The sequence below is a fragment of the Leiobunum rupestre genome, chromosome 1 (assembly GCF_980474605.1).
Source record: "Leiobunum rupestre chromosome 1, qqLeiRupe1.1.hap1, whole genome shotgun sequence".
In the NCBI taxonomy this organism is placed as follows: domain Eukaryota; kingdom Metazoa; phylum Arthropoda; class Arachnida; order Opiliones; family Sclerosomatidae; genus Leiobunum; species Leiobunum rupestre.
Window position 1 is genome coordinate 14,827,605 of NC_143384.1, and position 23,139 is coordinate 14,850,743.

General features: G+C 37.8%; 1 protein-coding gene across 4 annotated transcripts in view; it reads right to left on the reverse strand.

Annotated features, from left to right (window-relative positions):
- Positions 1 to 4,582: 4,582 nt before the first annotated feature.
- The window catches only part of LOC149961158 (uncharacterized), a 32,268-nt gene continuing 13,711 nt past the window's right edge, over positions 4,583 to 23,139 (reverse strand). For 3 of the 4 annotated variants that reach the window (XM_090175249.1, XM_090175235.1, XM_090175244.1), the window contains 6 exons: positions 22,601 to 22,912; positions 15,469 to 15,637; positions 14,494 to 14,665; positions 11,451 to 11,771; positions 8,952 to 9,136; positions 4,583 to 7,537 (listed from right to left, as the gene is read on the reverse strand). In XM_090175249.1, the coding sequence (XP_090031375.1) occupies positions 5,526 to 7,537; positions 8,952 to 9,136; positions 11,451 to 11,771; positions 14,494 to 14,665; positions 15,469 to 15,637; positions 22,601 to 22,912 (3,171 nt within the window). In that variant the 3' untranslated portion in view covers positions 4,583 to 5,525. The remainder of the gene's footprint in view (positions 7,538 to 8,951; positions 9,137 to 11,450; positions 11,772 to 14,493; positions 14,666 to 15,468; positions 15,638 to 22,600; positions 22,913 to 23,139) is intronic. The other variant, XM_090175226.1, reaches the window with a different exon arrangement.

Consider the following 23,139-nt stretch of genomic DNA (forward strand, 5'->3'; position numbering starts at 1 on the left):
ATGTATTCACAAATAATTATAATATTTAACCAAAAGTAAATGAACCGAAGTTTTCAGACTGCTATACTCACCATGTTGGAGGCGTTTTCCTTATGAAGTTACATTTTGACCTCGAATTTGAAATTTTGCGCGGAAAACAGGGAATCAGGGAAAAGTCAGGGAATTTAAAAATGGGCCTAAAAAGTCAGGGAATTTTAAGAATTTGTAAAGATTCAGGGAAAAGTCAGGGAATTTAATTTTATCTGGGCACTTTTTGAAGGTAACCTTTTTACTGAAATATAAGTCCATCAAAATTTGTTAACTTCTGATAAAAGTAAAATATAAAAGAAAAATTTTGCCCTTAATAAGTCAGGGAAAATCTCTTAAAATGGTCAGGGAAAACAGGGAATTTGAATCTGAAAATTTTGTGGCCACCCTGTTAAATCATTTTAATCACGATTTAATCTATATAATCATGATTTAATCTATATAATCATTATTTAATCAATATAATCACGAGTTTTTGAGTTTGGTTGTTGCTCAACAAAGGGTTAAAAACCCATCACGTGGGAGAAAGGGAAGCATTACTCGTACAGGTCCATGAACGAGGAAAGTGCTTTCCGGAATTGCACGCGACTTGGAATGTCCTTCAGGAGGGAATTCCACTCCTGGACGGAGGAGGGGAGAAACGAATGTTTCCGAACGGTGAGACGGAAACCCGGGAGGACCATGGAGGCTAAACGATTCCCTCGGGGGAGGCGATGCCAACCGGAAATGACCGTCGAAAGTGGAGCAAGGGCACCAGAAGCGCGATGCACGACACTGTTGACAATGACAAGCCTCTTCAGACGGCGGCGCAGTCAGGGTGTTCCATTTATAGTTATAAAAAAACCCTCGTCATGGAGGTACTCCACGCGAAGCCAACACTGGCAGCGAAGCGGAGGGCACGGCGCTGGATTTTTTCTATTGCATGGACTCCACTCGTTGTCGAAGGAGACCAAACATCTGAGCAGTATTCCAGATTCGGGAATACATAGGTTTTGACACCGAGTGACCTCGTGGAAAAAGAGCAGTGGGAAAGGTGACGCCGAATGAACCCAAACGCTCTCGCAGCCTGTGTGACGACCCGGGTGATGTGCGTAGTCCACTCGAGGGTATCAGTGAGGGTCACCCCAAGATACTTTTGGGATGTGACCAAACGGAGGTCGACATCTAGAAGAGTATATTTTGCGTCATGCGCTAGCTGTCCCACCCTGCGAAGGGAATGGACAGAGCATGTGGCAGTGTTAAGCGGGAGAAGCCACTGGTCACTCCACTCGGTAATAGTATCTAGGTCAGATTGTAGAATGTTACAGTCCTGTGACGAGAAGATCGTCCTGGAAAGGGCTACATCATCCGCAAAGACATACATCTTAGAGACGACGTTGTCTCCAATGTCATTGATGTAGATTCTGAAGAGGAGAGGTCCCAGGACCGAGCCCTGTGGGACTCCAGACAATGCTGGGAGCCAATTGGAAGTGGCACCGCGCAGAACAACCCGAAACTCCCTATTTTCAAGGTAAGCAGAGAGCCAGTTTAGCGTGCGACCCCGGACCCCATAAGAGTGGAGCTTGACCTTGAGAAGCTCGTGGGGGACCGAATCAAATGCTTTGCGGAAGTCAAGGAAGGTAACACGGCCAGCCTGCTCAAGGCCAGATGTCCAATCCTCGACACAGCAAAGGAGCTGGGTTTCGGTGCTGAAGCCACTTCTGAAGCCGTGCTGGAACGGGTTCATCAGATTATGCTGGATGAGATGCGTAGAAATGGCAGACGCACAGACATGCTCATCGGCTTTCAGAACTTGGGACAGGAGAGCAATTGGGCGGTACTCAGAAGGATTGGATTTATCTCCAACCTTGGGTATCGGCGTGACGTTAGCCCGACTCCAATCACACGAAATAGCACCGGCGTCAAAAGACAGCTGGAAGATGGTCGTAAGCGGAGCCTCTAATGCATCGGCGCACTGGCGCAATACATTTGACTGGATGCCGTCAGGGCCAGGGGCTTTATGCGGTTGGTGAATTCCTTTGACTGAGAATATGATGTCCGGTGCAAGAGGCGCCAAGAATGGAACTACGGCTACATCATACGCCGGAAGGTGGACGCCAGGAGATTGGCTTTGTCTACTGCTGTGGTGAACGTCATTCCAGAGCTGGAGAGATCGGGAATTCCCGCTGACTTCGCCTTCTTGGAGACTAGCTGGTAGAACTTTTTCCTGTGGGTTGAGATATCCGACGCTACTTTATCATCATGATGGGTGCGCCGCTCGCGCAGCTCGGACTGCAAATTTGACCATAGCACGATGCCGACTGAAGGCTTGTACATTGGCAGCAGAAGCGTACTTCCGGGAGCGGTTGTACCTACGCTTTGTGATGCGCATCAGACGTCTGAGGGAAGAGCCTACCCACGGGTGATTATGCCTGGAGGATAGATGCTAATAGTGGGAACATGATCCGTCACTGCTTACAAACACAATTTGCGGTTTTACTCTAGTCGATTGGGGCGAGATCTATGACGTCAGAGACAGATTCGGAGTGAATCACGGGCAATCAAATGGAAAACGATATTAGAATTCATGTCCTGGGTCGAAAATCACGTTTCCCTTCTCAGTTTTCACACAATCGCTTCACACTTAGAGCCTTTTCTTGGTGTATTTTACCAACGATTATGTTTCATGGTGTTTCGTAAAGACACGAATTCTAAGTCTATTTAATAAGGGACCCTTCCTAGCCGTAACATTGACAAGAATAACTTAATAATCACGGTTTTTTCTCTGTTTGCAGAACTGGTTTTCGTATCATTTACTTTTGTCTAGAGCCGCCAAGATGGCAAGATCTCAGGGTCAAAGGTCGCTGATGAAAATACTAAATTAGACAATTTTATTGAGAGAAAAGGCCACAATTTTTGTTGGAAGGATCAATGATTTGGCTAAACGAATTATTCGTTACACAATCAATAGGAGATTTTCTAAACTGAAAATCATTTAGGATTGCTAAGAAATAGATTAGCAATTAAATTATCCATCAACTAAAGACAGTTTACGTCTTACACAATAAGACTTCAAACGTTTTAGATAAGGAAGACCCCACTAACTTTATATAATTTATTATCTACGCAGGTACAAAAATTAGGGGGCGGTCTAAAATGTAACCATTTCGGGTCGACAGAAAAACTAGACCATAAAATCCCTTTAAAGGAAAGTTCACACCCACTTTAATGATTAAGCATACAGGAAATCATGAGAATAAACCCTTGAGTTGGGAATATTAATCTAGAGCAGCGGTTCCCAATTTTATTTTTCTATGGAACCCTAAATTATGCACCTAATTCTGGTGGAACCCCAACTAATTTTTTTACTTATCTTAAAAGACTCTTAACACAAACAAAGATGGCCGCGCTGCTAATTCTCGGAACCCCTGTGATCCTTCCGCGGAACCAATGATCTAGAGGTCCAATCAAAACGTCGGATTTCAGTATTTCGCGAAACAAGTTTTTAAAAATAAGAATACTGCCGGCTGTTCCCAAATGACGAGAAAACTTTATCATTCTACCCGTGGCGCCGTCTATCTCTCAATGGTTCGTTCAAATAAGACGCGTTTACCGGCAAAAAGATTTTTTTTCAAAAATAATGGATGGCGCCACGGGTCATATGATAACGTTTTCTCGTCATTTTAGAGGAGACGACACATTCGTAATTTCCAAACACTTGTTTCGTGGGGAGCAGATTTGATTGGATCTCTAGATTTATATTCCCCACTCAATGGAATAAACTTACTAAGGTTTAGCTGTAGCAAATAGTAGGTGAATACTTTTCATAGATCTGTTCTGGGACTAAAAATGTACTCTTTTAACCCTAAAACGAACTATTCGCCTGTTCCGGGGCTGAGAATTTCTCTATACTATAAACTATTCATTTCAGTGGTGTAGTCCTAAAATAAAAAGAACCGGGGCGCTACCTGAGTACGTCCAACTTCGATTTTTAGCGTGATCGAAGATGGCTGTTCCTAGGTAACGATTTTAAATTGTTATGGTATTTTTCTGCGGGCAAAATTTATCATAAATTCACACACCCTTTATTCCAGGAAAATGATATACAAAATAGAGGCAAGGCGCGCCCTGGCAAAATGGAAAAACCAAGGCGGGGCGGGGCCCTGCCTTTGAAAAAAGCACCGGGGCGACGCCCTGCCCCGCTCTGTCCCGACTACACCACTAATCGTCTGTTCCAGGATTTTATGGCTACTCTTTTTACTCCTTCTGTAAAGGATTGTCATCTGCTAGCCAAAAATTATCTGCTAAAAACGGCATAGGCAGGCATTTAGGAAAAAAAAGTTTTTACTCCGACTCGAGCTATTCGCCACTACAGAATCGGAGTAAAATGACGCCACAGCGTTACTCTTCTAAGTTCTTACCTACTCCTAAATCCCGGAACAAGCGAAAAGTAACCAGCTACGGGTGGAATGAAATAAGTAATTTAATATGAAACGCATTCTGTGTCACGGAAAAAAATAACCATTCCGAATACAATACATACATTAAATTTATTCGTAAAAGAATACATGTTCCTCACTATATATTACGAACTTTTTATTTATACATTTGGAAGTCACACTTATTACTTCGAATGAAGAGTTTAAAATTATCACATTGTTTATGGAATGTATATAAGATTTTTTTAAAAAGGAACTGAAACAAAAATGAACCAGCACACTCATATGAATAGGAATATATGATATCCGAAAGTGGGGAGTTAATCTACATCGAAAATGAACCAGTTTTTGACTAGATGTATACTTTATTTTCCTACGAATTTTTTTGGGCGGGAAAGGATCCTTTATTACGTTATTGGTTATCTGTTATCGGTTACCCGTTACCGGTTATCCGTTATCGGTTACCCGTTACCGGTTATCGGTTACCCGTTACCAGTTATGGGTTATCGGTTATCGGTTATCCGTTATCGGTTACCCTTTATCGGTTATGGGTTATCCGTTATCGGTTACCCGTTATCGGTTACCCGTTACCGGTTATCCGTTATCGGTTACCCGTTACCGGTTATCGGTTACCCGTTACCAGTTATGGGTTATCGGTTATCGGTTATCCGTTATCGGTTACCCTTTATCGGTTATGGGTTATCCGTTATCGGTTACCCGTTACCGGTTATGGGTTATCCGTTATCGGTTACCCGTTATTGGTTACCCGTTACCGGTTATGGGTTATCCGTTATCGGGTTACCCGTTACTGGTTATCGGTTACCCATTACCGGTTATGGGTTATCCGTTATCGGTTACCCGTTATCGTTTATCAGTTACCGGTTATGAGTTATCCGTTATCGGTTACCCGTTATTGGTTACCCGTTACCGGTTATGGGTTATCCGTTATCGGGTTACCCGTTACCGGTTATCGGTTACCCATTACCGGTTATGGGTTATCCGTTATCGGTTACCCGTTATCGTTTATCAGTTACCGGTTATGGGTTATCCGTTAATGGTTATCGGTTATCGGTTATAATTTCATTTTAGCGTTTTGGGTAACTGAAACTTGGGTTTGAAGGAATTACTTCTCGCGGTGGTGTTTTCCTTCAGACCAAACTCTTTATCGGCGTACAACCCCAATTTGGCAGTAGCGTTGGCTATGTAGCCAATTTTCTTCACCGTCGGGAATGGGTTAAAGGAATGGGAGGTGCTACCGTTGGACGAGACATTTTTGTCGATCATATCTTCCTTAACGCGACCCGAGTAGTTCGAGCCCGCTTTACTTCCCGAATACGTCGTCGAGTCGTCAACTTCGGGACTCGTCAGATCTGGACTGCTCAGGGGTGGATCGGAACTAGAATCGTACGGACTAGAATTGTTATCCGGGGACTTCGGGGAACTGTCTTTGGAATTTGTATTATCACCGCTCGTGATCGTAGCTCGACCTTTACCCGTAATGACGTCCTCTTCGGGAGAGTCCGAATTATCGGAATATTTTTTGGATGTGGAGTAACTGGTTAAGTAACTCGACAAATCGAATTTTTCCATATTGGTGGTGGGTAGTGTAGGCGATTCTTCCAAGTCGTCGGTTTCGTTAGATTCGTCGCGATTGGTGGCGTATTTTTCTATCAAACTAGTGACGGTAGTGTCTTTGCATTCTTCGTTCGTGGTGAAGATACTGGTATCATCTCGTAAACTATATCTACTGAGGTACGAAGCAGTGTCGAGTGCGTCTTGGCTATCGGGTGATTTTGCATCGAAGCGTTTGAAGTCAGATAGTCCGTACTTGGCCATCAAGTCTATACGCGTAGTACCGATATTCGTGTCTGATTCCGGTGATTTTTCGGTTGTATTAGTAGTAGTAGTAGTAGCTGCAGTTTCGTCGGGACTGGTACTCGAAAATTTATATTTGGCAAGGTAGCTAGAGAATCCGTACTTGTCGCTCCAGTCCGTATTCGGTGATTTGTTCTCCGATGATTCGTCCGAGATTAATTTGGTTAAGTAACTCGACACTGTTGGTTTGTCCTCGGAACCGGGTGTTTCGGTTCCAGGGGAAGCGTCCAGTGATAGTCTGAATTTCGATAGATAGTCAGGACTATCCTTTTTGTCTTCCTCGTCTTCCGGCGATTTCGAGAACGAATAAGTTTCCTGAAAATGGCGGTATTTTTCCAAGTAACTCTCCTTGTCGTACAAAGGTTCATCGTCGTCATCGGGGGTACTCTTCTCCAACGGGGAAACGTCCCCTCCAAGTCCGTAGCTAGTTAAGTAACTCTTGGACGCCGATTCGTTCTCCGGCGATTTCGAAAGCGGAGAGATGTCTTGAGATCGGCGATAGCTACTGAGGTAACTACTGAGATCGATCGTGTCCTCGAATCGAATACTATTGCTGCCCGACACCAGTTGGTCGTCTCCCAAAGTGCTGGTGCTACCGGGACTGGGGATATTGAGTATAGTACTTTCCGACGCCGAGGCTATCAAAGTGCTCGAATCAACGGAGACGCTATCATCGTCAGCTTCGTAGGAACTTGAGGCTTTCATGCCGAGGGGTTCTTCCAAGTAGGACGTGTATTTCTTGCCACCCACATCCGGGGACAGGTCCCCGAGCGTGCTTATGTTCTCGTCATCGTCGTCGTCGTCGTCCAAATCCACGTTGTCGCAGAGCTCGGTGGAGCTACTGCTGCAACTGGAACTCTCGGAAAGGTCCCTTGTTGGTAACGCCTCTTCGTGGCCATCTCGCTGCTCTTCGTTGTTGTTGACAGTCTGGTCCTTCAGTTTCTGTCGTTCTTTCTTGACTTCAGCCCACGACAGGGTCTTCCCGCTATCTCTGGTGATTTGTACTGTCGGTTTTTTACACGTTTCAGTCACTGTTTGGCGTTGACTACTTGGAATGGTGGTCGTGTTTTCGTAAGGACTTTTCGATGGCGTTTTGAATTCGAAGGTTATTTTCGAGGTCGGTTTGTTCTTTCTAACTAAAGGTTTTTTGCCCACTAATAGGTGATTAACTGCTACGGGTAATCTCTGTCTTGAAAATTTGTTGTTGGCAAAGGCACCTGTAAAAGGTCGGGTGAGATTCAATTAATTAGTTAAAGGGCATCAAGAGTGGCGAAAACTGTGTGGTAGCAGGCTCGTAGGTGTGGCTTGTTTTGTTGACATGGTGCTAATTTTTATTGCTTTCCCATCCCTTCAACTACTCTATATGATAGATGAAACCAATCACCCTATTAACCATTAAAGCCGCTTAGCTACAAGTCTACGGGCAAGCACCTAATAGACCTCGTACCCTAAATTCGAGATCACGGCCTCACGAGTTGTCAATAGCATTTACCCTCTTCCGGTCGAAACTCCGAAAGAATTAGATCCATAGTTACCATGGTAATCAACTATAGATAGCGCCCTATAACAACCGTTGGAGACCAATTTTTTGGAGGTCAAGTGTAAGATTAGTCGCATCGTTACAAAACCGTCAATCGGAAAGCTCTCTGAATTCGAATCTAGGGTACCCAGTTCTATACACGCTACCTGAGAGCCAAAGTCAAGTAAGTCGAGATACGTGACTATTGAAAGAAAGGAGATTTTAATATTTGGAAAATTGTATGACCTTGAACCACGTCTTCAAGGTCATATTAAAAGTATCTTGAGAACTATTAGGTTTAGAGCAAAGATTCCAATAGGAAAGTTGCTCTTCGTCACATTACCATTAACTTTCTTATTGGCATTTTCCTCTTAACCTAATGGTTCTCGAGATAATTTTAGTATGACCTTGAAGACACGGTTCAAGCTCATACAATTTCCGAATATTAAAATCGCCCACCATGATGAGATTGTCTATCAAATTTCGACCATGTAACACGACTTGTTTTGGAGTTATTAGCGCTTTTACAACCTTTGTCGTTTTGGTAAATCGACTTCCTATTAGTCGAATGTGATTGCGTCTACGCTATTTGGACCTAAAACGTGACGGGGAACAATTTTTAATTGGAACCAACTTTCTAACACTTACGGTTCTCGAGATAGTTTTTGCATGACATTGAAAACATGGTTCAAGGTCATCGAAATTCGTACCTAAAACTGTTTTGGAGATATTCACCCTGGTCCATATTTTAGTGGACACCCTGTATTATCTTTCGTTGCAGAATCAGCTCAAATTTGACTGGCTATAGGAGGAAAATGTGGCATGATCTAATTCAAACAACGCCAAAGGTACTAGCTTCAGTGTTACGGTACAGTTTGAGCAGGTTCTGCCACGTAGTTTTCCCTACGCCACTTTTGCGAATTCGTCTCGGGGTCGAGGGGCTAACCTCTTCGTAAAAATCTGTTCACTGATTATTGGCTTATGAAAATGAGTACAGCCTTTGGGAATGCTAAAACTATAATTACTTTAGTAGAGTTAAAGCTTCAGGTTGTACAGTGATTAGCCCCTATGTAGAGGTTGTAGGGGTCGATTATCCGAAGCCATATTTTTACCTGTGAGAATGACATGAGCCTGCTTTTGCCGTTCTCGTAGTTTTGCATACTGCTTTTTTAAGGCAGAAATATCTAGTGACATTCTTTCGGCGTCTATGTTATTGGTGGATGGTGTCGGGTGATTCCCACCGAAACCATGACTCACCGCTCCTGGACTTATATCCCCGAAACCCATCGGTCCTCCTGTGGATTAAAAATATTAACAAAATAAATACATTACTGCCATCCAGAGTTTATCCTTATAATATTTTTTTTGAGTTAAGGCCTTAGACACCAACAACAATATAATAAGCCTTTTTCCTTGAGAGAACCAAATGGTGTCGGTGCATGGCCTTAGACACCAACAACAATGTCATAAGCCTGTTTTATTGAGGGAACCCAAATGGTGTCGGCACATGGCCTTAGACACCAACAACAATGTCATAGGCCTTTTTCCTTGAGAGAACCAAATGGTGTCGGCGCATGGCCTTAGACACCAACAACAATGTAATAAATCGTTTTTTATGGAACCCAAATGGTGTAGGCAAAAGGTCTTAGACACCAACAACACTATAATAAGTTAACTGTGTCTATCGGATAACCGTATGCCGACGCGATACATCATCGTAAAAATATGTAACCGATTTGTTTTGTTTCTGTGGAGCAAACTTTTCGTCAATAAGGGATTTTCCATAACCGCATCGCCATCTATAAGCTTTAAAATTAATTAAATGTCAAGTGGCGATGTCGTTAGCACTCTCACTTGGAACCACTCCTTGCGTTGAGTTTGCAAGTTATCTCCCCGCTAGTTAGAAAGTTTTTCCCCTGAACTATTAGGTTTTCTCTTTCCATAAAAACTTGCTGAGGTTAACAGTAATAGTGAGTGTGGAATAAAGGGCTTTCCACCACCCTCCTACGCAATTTAACCGGCCACAGGTAATTGGATTCAAAAGTCACTAGTTGACTTAGGTCTGTGTGTTTCCTTCAGTATTAACTTAGCTGATTACTATTAGGATGGTACTTGACACAACAAAGGGAAGCCTAAGCTGACACAGACGCCTAAATACCATCCTCGTCTGCTTTTTCGTCTAGCGGCGCATGTGTCAGATATTATTGGAACTTGCTTATTCTGGAAAAAGGTGGTAAGGAAGTTCCCATTGCTATGTCTCTGCTTGCTCCTATCTTGAACCCACGCTATCGCGAAAAGAATGGTTAACAGAAGTTAAAGGCAATAAAAGTCGTTAGATGACTGTGACCTAAGGTGGTGCCTTGCCTAGCTGATGATTATGATTTTCACCTTTGGATTTGGGCAATTGGCATTAAAAGTCACTATATGATTTGGGCCTATGGTGGTGCCTTGGGTATTAGCCTAGCTGATGATTATGATTGTTACCTTTGGATTTGGGCTATTGGCATTAAAAGTCGCTAGATGATTTGGGCCTAAGGTGGTGCCTTGCCTAGCTGATGATTATGATTTTCACCTTTGGATTTGGGCAATTGGCATTAAAAGTCGCTATATGATTTGGGCCTATGGTGGTGCCTTGGGTATTAGCCTAGCTGATGATTATGATTGTTACCTTTGGATTTGGGCTATTGGCATTAAGAGTCGTTAGATGATTTGGGCCTAAGGTGGTGCCTTGGGTATTAGCCTAGCTGATGATTATGATTATCACCTTTGTATTTGGGCAATTGGCATTAAAAGTCGCTAGATGATTTGGGCCTAAGGTGGTGCCTTGGGTATTAGCCTAGCTGATGATTATGATTATCACCTTTGGATTTGGGCAATTGGCATTAAAAGTCGCTAGATGATTTGGGCCTAAGGTGGTGCCTTGCCTAGCTGATGATTATGATTTTCACCTTTGGATTTGGGCAATTGGCATTAAAAGTCGCTAGATGATTTGGGCCTAAGGTGGTGCCTTGGGTATTAGCCTAGCTGATGATTATGATTGTTACCTTTGGATTTGGGCTATTGGCATTAAAAGTCGCTAGATGATTTGGGCCTAAGGTGGTGCCTTGCCTAGCTGATGATAATGATTTTCACCTTTGGATTTGGGCAATTGGCATTAAGAGTCGCTAGATGATTTGGGCCTATGGTGGTGCTTTGGGTATTAGCCTAGCTGATGATTATGATTATCACCTTTGGATTTGGGCAATTGGCATTAAAAGTCGCTAGATGATTTGGGCCTATGGTGGTGCTTTGGGTATTAGCCTAGCTGATGATTATGATTATCACCTTTGGATTTGGGCAATTGGCATTAAAAGTCGCTAGATGATTTGGGCCTATGGTGGTGCCTTGGGTATTAGCCTAGCTGATGATTATGATTATCACCTTTGGATTTGGGCAATTGGAATTAAACGTCGCTAGATGATTTGGGCCTATGGTGGTGCCTTGGGTATTAGCCTAGCTGATGATTATGATTATCACCTTTGGATTTGGGCAATTGGCATTAAAAGTCGCTAGATGATTTGGGCCTATGGTGGTGCCTTGGGTATTAGCCTATATGATGATTATAATTATCACCTTTGGATTTGGGCAATTGCATGGTATTAGAGAGGCACCACGTTGCCATGGCCAGATTATCGTCGTCGCATTCGTCCTCGTCGTCACTGTACAAGAGTTTGAGATTTTTCTTGAAGGAGCTGAAGGGTGACGTCAGAGGTCGGATGTTGTAGGCGTATTTGTCTCGCATGTCGTTCAGCTCAGCCGGCGACAAGGGCGTCATGCTACAGATTGTCTTGACAAGGTCGTTTGCATCCATAATCCCGAACTCCAACATCTCTCGCGTTAGGACACCCATAATGCTATAAAACTCGTCAGCACTCTCCACCGTTAGAACCCGACTGTCAAGATATACATTCGTTGTAATTAGAGACATTTCAAGATCTTCTTGAATCTTGGACAAACAAAATACGGGATGGTCTGGACCCGTATTTAGATATCGCGGCTGCTTCTTTTAGAACGCGTGACTACACGTAGCATCGGTTCTCCATTTTCGTTAGTCAGAAACTATCTCGCAACCCATAGTAATTTTTAAACCAAAATAACTTAGTATTTAACCTAATCTTAACCTTAAAAGATGCAGGAATTAAATCGAAAAATCCCCACGTCAAGACTTCTTTTCAAATGGCGTCAATCACTCCTAGCTCCTGTTAAACCTGGTGCCAGAAATCTGGAAAATCTTTGATCCACCATAAATATGGATGTTTAGGCTAGCCTAAACACAACCTAGCCTACCTTTAACCTCACATATTTTTAACTTAACCTACATTTAGCCTAAGCTAACCTTAACTTAATCTACCTTTAGCCTAACCTAACCTAACCTACCTTTAACCTAACCTTAGCCTAACCAACCTTTAGCCTCACCTAACCTTAACCTATCCTAATCTAACCTAGACTTAAATTAACCAAAACACCGTGAAAAGCTAAGCCTAGCCATCAATTCTCTAATTTTATTAAAAAAAAAGAAACAAGGTAACTTAATCAGCAGCGAATGAAATTGTGATCCGTAGCTATACGTTTAGTGTTGAAGCGCCACGGTGTCCGATACTGGAAATATTTCCACTCAAATATTACACACGTCACGAGCAATGTAAAGTTAACTAGTTTAGACCTTATATCTTTAGTTAGTCATCCTACGTTTTTACGCAAGAGCTTTGTATTTGCGTGGAAAAGTTTCGACGCAATTTCGAGAACAGAGCTTTGCGACAGTCTAGAAACTAGTAGAAAATCCAACTATATTACTATACACCTAGTATTTGGAATTTAATAATAAAAATCAGCTAGGCTAATAGCCAAGGCAACACCTTAGGTCCAAGTCAACTATAGCGACGTTTAATGGCTTTGATTCAAGCAAAGATAAAATAGATCTCCGTACCCTAGATTCGAATTCGGAGAGCTTTCTGAATGACGGTTTTGAAACGAAGCGTTTACCCACTTCGGGCACGTGACCACCGAAAAATCATCGGTCGCTGTATTGTCGTATCACAGCCAGCTTTGATGACGCGCTGTTGCGCGAGCAGCGCGTCATCAAAGTTGGCCTTGGTTTTATTTATAGTTGGTTTAAAATGGTAACTATGGAACTAATTTTTCGGAGTTCCAACAGGAAGTGGGTAGTTATTTCGAATCTAGGGTACGAGGTTTATATTAACTTTGATTCAATTGGCAGGGTTACAATGCGTAGGGTGGTGGTAGCAAGCCCTTGATGCCACGTGAACCAACAGCTCCCTACACTCACTATTACCGTTAACCTCGTTAAGTTTTGATGGAAAGTTAAAATCGAAGAACTAATCATAAAAATAATTAGCGTTGGGATAATTATGTCTATTTAGTGAATACTATTTGTTCCACTAGTGTTGCACTTAAACCAACTGTTCTATAGGCTTCGTGCGTACTATAAATTTTGGTAACAAGTATCACCGCTTACCGGCCGAGTTTCAAATTGAATATATGAAAGCTGTCTGCTCGTTCAAAATTTTCACTCGACAACAGCTGAAAGTTTCAACAGGGGGTAGAAACGTACGCGAAATGCGTTGTCTCTTGCGATTCCCTAGTGGGAGAGGTGGGGGTGGAAGTTTAGTCTGAAAAGTTTCAGTGGGTTCGTCTGCTTCGGTATCTAGACCTCGTTCGGGCCTCGGGCTAAACTTTAAAAAACGCTTCAAAATTAATATCTCCTGATTTACCTTATGTAAAAATAAGTTTTAAATGCTTAATTTCAAATGTTTTTCTATATTTTTATTATTTTTAAACAGCTTTACTTAGAAAAAAATTAAGGCTAGAGGTCGGCGGAACGAATTTGGTTAACTGTTTTTTATGAACATTTTATACGAATAAACAACGATTTAACATTTCGTATATTTTTTGGATAATTTGCGGTTATGAATAAAAATAAATAATTGGATACTATCTTATTCAAACGCCGATCTCTAATTAAGACAAATCAAATAAAAATGATGACAAATGAAGCATTCCATTACTTGTCCATATTTACAATTGAAGGCACCATCGTATTAATAAACTTCGCTACAATTTCAATTTAACCCAACTTATGATTAAAGATGATTTGTGATAGTTCTTACAACTCTTGGTAAAATAAAATTCCAATCAGTAAAATAAAGAAAATTTACGCTTCAAATAAAACTTGGTCGAAACCTCGGGCCTCGTCCTCCAGTCCCGATTTTTTTTTGTTTAGACTGCCAGGCGCCAGCACCGACCTCGGATACGAGATTTAAAACTGAACCGAACTGAATTTTTCAGACTTTTTACCCTCACGCTATACATTGCCCCCCGCAACTAGGGAATCGCGTGGTTAGACTGGAGCCCGCAGGAATCTCGCCGCATTTCCAATCTAGGGTACGTAGTCTAGGTTTCAACCAAAAACAGTGATATTCAAAAGTCGTCTGCTATTTTTTCGCATTTTTAGTTGAGGAATATTAAGGCAGATGGCGCTATATTTCCTTAGCTCGAAGTCTATTACGTTCTAGACTGTCGCGTCACAAGTATTGACGGAAAGTTGACCTAAGGTTATACTCCCTTATTTTATTTGTCCAAGTTCGATATACATACTCAGCTAAGCCACCCCAAATGGACAACGCCGTTCGCAGTAGCACTTCGTTACCCTCCAAGAAAATCAAATCCCAGACCCTTAACACGGTCGATTTTGGCAAACAATTTGAGAATAAGGTCAAAAACCACTGCATAGTAAATACGTTAGTTAGTGGTGGCTCGTAGCTTGTACCTAAACAGGGGGAAAAACACACATAATTTTCAAATTAAATTTTACATTTTCAATTTTTCTCGAAAAAATACCTTTCTTCATTAATATTTTATAAATAAAGTAAATTTGTAAAATATAAAAGAAACTCATTGGAAATTCAATACAAAAATAATGTAATTTTCATTTGGTATAGTGCTTCTCTTCTTATTTATAAAGAAAGGTAAACTTTCAATGCAGAAGGGTGAGTACATTTAGACAACTGAGAACGTGAAAGATAGTTATGGCTAGGCCGGGGGGATAAGGGGCTAATCCAGGAGCAGGGGTTTTCTGTTTGGCTCTTAAATTCTAGAACCTCAATAGCCTAAAAACCTCAGTTATCGAGTTTCAATGCTAGTGTCTTAAACAAAAATATTTTTTTGTGTGCTAAAGCAGGGTACACGACGGCGAAGTAGTAAGAATAGACAGTAGTCCTATTAACTCTATACCATTGCTGTAGTATCCTCCAATCACAAAGCTAGCAAGCGAGTGCTTAATCCGTCTAAGCTTCGCGAGCCAGTTGGACCGAACGTATTTTGTTCTAATTGGACCGAAATTGGTTAAAAACTAATTACGTAGTTACATTAAATATAGGTGGAGCCACTAGCCTTCTACTTCAGAGATGAAGTTACTTATTGAACCAGTGGCGTACCTTGTGTAAGGCTAGGATTGTAAATCCGTACGTTGTGCAAGGGCCCCGGGGTCTCACCCGAGTGCGCCACTGAACTGAGAACCAAACGTTTTAGTCCTCGGTTGCCTAAATGGGTTCTTCGTAAGTGTATACGTACCAGCACCACTGTCTTGAGCTTCGTATTGCAACCTATCTAAGTGTTGCGATAGGACCGTATTTCTCATTTTAAGCAACTCCCGGAATACGGCCATATCCACCGAGAGCCCGCGCATATGATTTGCAAAATAGCCTTCGGGCAGGACCTCTTCTATCAGGTATATCATTACCTGCGATTCAAATTCAACGCGTGCATTAGTAAACCGTTAAGTAGTCCAGAGAAGAAGATCGTACCACGGGGGAAACGCCATTAGAGGCCGATTTATAAATACCAGATAGCGCCAGCATACATTTGAAATTATCTAAAAATATTCATTTTTGAGTGTATAACTTTTATGGCTAAATTATTCGTGTTTCATTTTTATGGCTAAATTTTTTGTGTTTCATTTTTATGGCTAAATTTTCGTCTTTCATTTTATGGCTAATTTTTCGTGTTTCATTTTTATGGCTAATTTTTCGTGTTTCATTTTTATGGCTAAATTTTCGTGTTTCATTTTTATGGCTAAATTTTCGTCTTTCATTTTATGGCTAATTTTTCGTGTTTCATTTTTATGGCTAATTTTTCGCGTTTCATTTTTATGGCTAAATTTTTGTGTTTCATTTTATGGCTAATTTTTACGCGTATCACATTTATGGCTATTTTTTACGCGTATCACTTTTATGGCTATTTTTTACGCGTATCACTTTTATGGCTATTTTTTACGCGTATCACATTTATGGCTATTTTTTACGCGTATCACTTTTATGGCTATTTTTTACGCGTATCACTTTTATGGCTATTTTTTACGCGTATCACTTTTATGGCTATTTTTTCGTGTTTCCTTTTTATGGTTAAATTTGACGCGTTTCCTTTTTACGGCGAATTTTTACGCGTATCACTTTTAAAGCTATTTTTTCGTGTTTCCTTTTCATGCCTAATTTTACGCGTTTCCTTTTATGGCTAATTATTTCATGTATAATTTTTATGGCTAATTTTACGCGTTTCCTTTTATGGCTAATTATTTCATGTATAATTTTTATGGCTAATTTTACGCGTTTCCATTTATGGCTAATTTTTACCGGTATCACTTTTAGGGCTATTTTTTCGTGTTCCTTTTTTGTGGCTAATTTTTACGTGTTTCCTTTTTATGGCTATTTTTTTGTGTTTAATTTTTGTTGCAAATTTTTACGTGTTTCCTTTTTATGGCTATTTTTTTGGTGTTTAATTTTTGTGGCTAATTTTTACGTGTTTCCTTTTGATGGCTATTTTTTTGGTGTTTAATTTTTGTGACTAATTTTTAGTGTTTCCTTTTTATGGCTATTTTTTTGGTGTTTAATTTTTGTGGCTAATTTTTACGTGTTTCCTTTTTATGGCTATTTTTTGTGTTTAATTTTTGTGGCTAATTTTTACGTGTTTCCTTTTGATGGCTATTTTTTTGGTGTTTAATTTTTGTGACTAATTTTTAGTGTTTCCTTTTTATGGCTATTTTTTTGGTGTTTAATTTTTGTGGCTAATTTTTACGTGTTTCCTTTTTATGGCTATTTTTTTGTGTTTAATTTTTGTGGCTAATTTTTACGTGTTTCCTTTTGATGGCTATTTTTTTGGTGTTTAATTTTTGTGACTAATTTTTAGTGTTTCCTTTTTATGGCTATTTTTTTGGTGTTTAATTTTTGTGGCTAATTTTTACGTGTTTCCTTTTTATGGCTATTTTTTTGTGTTTAATTTTTGTGGCTAATTTTTACGTGTTTCCTTTTGATGGCTATTTTTTTGGTGTTTAATTTTTGTGACTAATTTTTAGTGTTTCCTTTTTATGGCTATTTTTTTGGTGTTTAATTTTTGTGGCTAATTTTTACGTGTTTCCTTTTTATGGCTATTTTTTTGTGTTTAATTTTTGTGGCTAATTTTTACGTGTTTCCTTTTGATGGCTATTTTTTTGGTGTTTAATTTTTGTGACTAATTTTTAGTGTTTCCTTTTTATGGCTATTTTTTTGGTGTTTAATTTTTGTGGCTAATTTTTACGTGTTTCCTTTTTATGGCTATTTTTTTGTGTTTAATTTTTGTGGCTAATTTTTACGTGTTTCCTTTTTATGGCTATTTTTTTGTGTTTAATTTTTGTGGCTAATTTTTACGTGTTTCCTTTTAATGGCTATTTTTTGGTGTTTAATTTTTGTGGATAATTTTTACGTGTTTCCTTTTTATGGCTATTTTTTTGTGTTTAATTTTTGTGGCTAATTTTTACGTGTTTCCTTTTTATGGCTATTTTTGTTGTGTTTAATTTTTGTGGCTAAGTTTTACGTGTTTCCTTTTTATGGCTATTTTTTGGTGTTTAATTTTTGTGGCTAATTTTTACGTGTTTCCTTTTTATGGCTATTTTTTTGTGTTTAATTTTTGTGGCTAATTTTTACGTGTTTCCTTTTTATGGCTATTTTTTTGGTGTTTAATTTTTGTGGCTAATTTTTACGTGTTTCCTTTTTATGGCTATTTTTGTTGTGTTTAATTTTTGTGGCTAAGTTTTACGTGTTTCCTTTTTATGGCTATTTTTTGGTGTTTAATTTTTGTGGCTAATTTTTACGTGTTTCCTTTTTATGGCTATTTTTTGGTGTTTAATTTTTGTGGATAATTTTTACGTGTTTCCTTTTTATGGCTATTTTTTTGTGTTTAATTTTTGTGGCTAATTTTTACGTGTTTCCTTTTTATGGCTATTTTTTTGGTGTTTAATTTTTGTGGCTAATTTTTACGTGTTTCCTTTTTATGGCTATTTTTTTGTGTTTAATTTTTGTGGCTAATTTTTACGTGTTTCCTTTTTATGGCTATTTTTGTTGTGTTTAATTTTTGTGGCTAAGTTTAAGTGTTTCCTTTTTATGGCTATTTTTTGGTGTTTAATTTTTGTGGCTAATTTTTACGTGTTTCCTTTTTATGGCTATTTTTTTGTGTTTAATTTTTGTGGCTAATTTTTACGTGTTTCCTTTTTATGGCTATTTTTTTGGTGTTTAATTTTTGTGGCTAATTTTTACGTGTTTCCTTTTTACGGCTATTTTTTTTTGTTTAATTTTTGTGGCTAATTTTTACGTGTTTCCTTTTTATGGCTATTTTTTTGGTGTTTAATTTTTGTGGCTAATTTTTACGTGTTTCCTTTTTACGGCTATTTTTTTGTGTTTAATTTTTGTGGCTAATTTTTACGTGTTTCCTTTTTATGGCTATTTTTTTGTGTTTAATTTTTGTGGCTAAGTTTTACGTGTTTCCTTTTTATGGCTATTTTTTGGTGTTTAATTTTTGTGGCTAATTTTTACGTGTTTCCTTTTTACGGCTATTTTTTTGTGTTTAATTTTTGTGGCTAATTTTTACGTGTTTCCTTTTTATGGCTATTTTTTTGGTGTTTAATTTTTGTGGCTAATTTTTACGTGTTTCCTTTTTACGGCTATTTTTTGGTGTTTAATTTTTGTGGCTAATTTTTACGTGTTTCCTTTTTATGGCTATTTTTTTGTGTTTAATTTTTGTGGCTAAGTTTTACGTGTTTCCTTTTTATGGCTATTTTTTGGTGTTTAATTTTTGTGGCTAATTTTTACGTGTTTCCTTTTTATGGCTATTTTTTGGTGTTTAATTTTTGTGGATAATTTTTACGTGTTTCCTTTTTATGGCTATTTTTTTGTGTTTAATTTTTGTGGCTAATTTTTACGTGTTTCCTTTTTATGGCTATTTTTTTGGTGTTTAATTTTTGTGGCTAATTTTTACGTGTTTCCTTTTTATGGCTATTTTTTTGTGTTTAATTTTTGTGGCTAATTTTTACGTGTTTCCTTTTTATGGCTATTTTTGTTGTGTTTAATTTTTGTGGCTAAGTTTTACGTGTTTCCTTTTTATGGCTATTTTTTGGTGTTTAATTTTTGTGGCTAATTTTTACGTGTTTCCTTTTTATGGCTATTTTTTTGTGTTTAATTTTTGTGGCTAATTTTTACGTGTTTCCTTTTTATGGCTATTTTTTTGTGTTTAATTTTTGTGGCTAATTTTTGTGGCTAATTTTTACGTGTTTCCTTTTTATGGCTATTTTTTTGGTGTTTAATTTTTGTGGCTAATTTTTACGTGTTTCCTTTTTACGGCTATTTTTTTGTGTTTAATTTTTGTGGCTAATTTTTACGTGTTTCCTTTTTATGGCTATTTTTTTGTGTTTAATTTTTGTGGCTAAGTTTTACGTGTTTCCTTTTTATGGCTATTTTTTGGTGTTTAATTTTTGTGGCTAATTTTTACGTGTTTCCTTTTTACGGCTATTTTTTTGTGTTTAATTTTTGTGGCTAATTTTTACGTGTTTCCTTTTTATGGCTATTTTTTTGGTGTTTAATTTTTGTGGCTAATTTTTACGTGTTTCCTTTTTACGGCTATTTTTTGGTGTTTAATTTTTGTGGCTAATTTTTACGTGTTTCCTTTTTATGGCTATTTTTTTGTGTTTAATTTTTGTGGCTAAGTTTTACGTGTTTCCTTTTTATGGCTATTTTTTGGTGTTTAATTTTTGTGGCTAATTTTTACGTGTTTCCTTTTTATGGCTATTTTTTGGTGTTTAATTTTTGTGGATAATTTTTACGTGTTTCCTTTTTATGGCTATTTTTTTGTGTTTAATTTTTGTGGCTAATTTTTACGTGTTTCCTTTTTATGGCTATTTTTTTGGTGTTTAATTTTTGTGGCTAATTTTTACGTGTTTCCTTTTTATGGCTATTTTTTTGTGTTTAATTTTTGTGGCTAATTTTTACGTGTTTCCTTTTTATGGCTATTTTTGTTGTGTTTAATTTTTGTGGCTAAGTTTTACGTGTTTCCTTTTTATGGCTATTTTTTGGTGTTTAATTTTTGTGGATAATTTTTACGTGTTTCCTTTTTATGGCTATTTTTTTGTGTTTAATTTTTGTGGCTAATTTTTACGTGTTTCCTTTTTATGGCTATTTTTTTGGTGTTTAATTTTTGTGGCTAATTTTTACGTGTTTCCTTTTTATGGCTATTTTTTTGTGTTTAATTTTTGTGGCTAATTTTTACGTGTTTCCTTTTTATGGCTATTTTTGTTGTGTTTAATTTTTGTGGCTAAGTTTTACGTGTTTCCTTTTTATGGCTATTTTTTGGTGTTTAATTTTTGTGGCTAATTTTTACGTGTTTCCTTTTTACGGCTATTTTTTTTTGTTTAATTTTTGTGGCTAATTTTTACGTGTTTCCTTTTTATGGCTATTTTTTTGGTGTTTAATTTTTGTGGCTAATTTTAAGTGTTTCCTTTTTACGGCTATTTTTTTGTGTTTAATTTTTGTGGCTAATTTTTACGTGTTTCCTTTTTATGGCTATTTTTTTGGTGTTTAATTTTTGTGGCTAATTTTTACGTGTTTCCTTTTTACGGCTATTTTTTTTTGTTTAATTTTTGTGGCTAATTTTTACGTGTTTCCTTTTTATGGCTATTTTTTTGGTGTTTAATTTTTGTGGCTAATTTTTACGTGTTTCCTTTTTACGGCTATTTTTTGGTGTTTAATTTTTGTGGCTAATTTTTACGTGTTTCCTTTTTATGGCTATTTTTTTGTGTTTAATTTTTGTGGCTAAGTTTTACGTGTTTCCTTTTTATGGCTATTTTTTGGTGTTTAATTTTTGTGGCTAATTTTTACGTGTTTCCTTTTTATGGCTATTTTTTGGTGTTTAATTTTTGTGGATAATTTTTACGTGTTTCCTTTTTATGGCTATTTTTTTGTGTTTAATTTTTGTGGCTAATTTTTACGTGTTTCCTTTTTATGGCTATTTTTTTGGTGTTTAATTTTTGTGGCTAATTTTTACGTGTTTCCTTTTTATGGCTTATTTTTGTGTTTAATTTTTGTGGCTAATTTTTACGTGTTTCCTTTTTATGGCTATTTTTGTTGTGTTTAATTTTTGTGGCTAAGTTTTACGTGTTTCCTTTTTATGGCTATTTTTTGGTGTTTAATTTTTGTGGCTAATTTTTACGTGTTTCCTTTTTATGGCTATTTTTTTGTGTTTAATTTTTGTGGCTAATTTTTACTTGTTTCCTTTTTATGGCTATTTTTTGGTGTTTAATTTTTGTGGCTAATTTTTACGGGTTTCCTTTTTATGGCTATTTTTTGGTGTTTAATTTTTGTGGATAATTTTTACGTGTTTCCTTTTTATGGCTATTTTTTTGTGTTTAATTTTTGTGGCTAATTTTTACGTGTTTCCTTTTTATGGCTATTTTTTTGGTGTTTAATTTTTGTGGCTAATTTTTACGTGTTTCCTTTTTATGGCTATTTTTTTGTGTTTAATTTTTGTGGCTAATTTTTACGTGTTTCCTTTTTATGGCTATTTTTGTTGTGTTTAATTTTTGTGGCTAAGTTTTACGTGTTTCCTTTTTATGGCTATTTTTTGGTGTTTAATTTTTGTGGCTAATTTTTACGTGTTTCCTTTTTACGGCTATTTTTTTTTGTTTAATTTTTGTGGCTAATTTTTACGTGTTTCCTTTTTATGGCTATTTTTTTGGTGTTTAATTTTTGTGGCTAATTTTTACGTGTTTCCTTTTTACGGCTATTTTTTTGTGTTTAATTTTTGTGGCTAATTTTTACGTGTTTCCTTTTTATGGCTATTTTTTTGGTGTTTAATTTTTGTGGCTAATTTTTACGTGTTTCCTTTTTACGGCTATTTTTTTTTGTTTAATTTTTGTGGCTAATTTTTACGTGTTTCCTTTTTATGGCTATTTTTTTGGTGTTTAATTTTTGTGGCTAATTTTTACGTGTTTCCTTTTTACGGCTATTTTTTTGTGTTTAATTTTTGTGGCTAATTTTTACGTGTTTCCTTTTTATGGCTATTTTTTTGGTGTTTAATTTTTGTGGCTAATTTTAAGTGTTTCCTTTTTACGGCTATTTTTTTTGTGTTTAATTTTTGTGGCTAATTTTTACGTGTTTCCTTTTTATGGCTATTTTTGTTGTGTTTTACTGCTCTAAGAGTAATATCCTCCATCTTGGAACCAAATTAATTCACCCCGGAATCTCATTGGTTCCCTACATCTGACGTATTCCGACGCGATTGAAGCACACTCATGTGACGTTATTCTCCCCCCCCCCCCTTTATTGGTATCAACATAGTAATTCGTCCTAAGTGGAAATAAACGACCTTTGGCGCCATCTAAATGTTTGTTTCCCTGTAATCCATTTACCTTTAAGGCATTTTCTTCATTCCAATCCATTACTTCCAAAATAATAGCGGCTAACATGTTAAAACCCTGGCAATAGCCGACGACTTTGTTCCACCTGGCGTAAGCCAACAGAACCTTCTTCAACAAGGCTTGATTATGTTCGGTTTCCTCCCCGCTGAACATGCTGCACCCGGTGCGGTGCAAATCCTTGACGATTTGCACCCCTAGTTTGTCGTCGTCCGGATTGGTTTTCTCGTTCAAGCACACGTATTTCGTTTTCTTCCAATCTATTCTTTTGGACTGTACGTGTTTGTCAGCCAACGTTAGCCACAGCTAATCAAATCAAAAGCCCAATTAGGCATTAAATCCAAATAATGTAGCGTTGGTCTCTATTTAAAGCAAGTGGTAGGTTACAGTCTACTCGTAATAATAACAATAATAAGGCAACACCCTTTTAATGCCATTAATTCAGGTGGCCAGGTTACAACGCGTAGGAGGGTGGTGGAAAGCTCTTCATGTCACGCGAGTCAACAGCTCCCTACACTCACTATAACCAATAC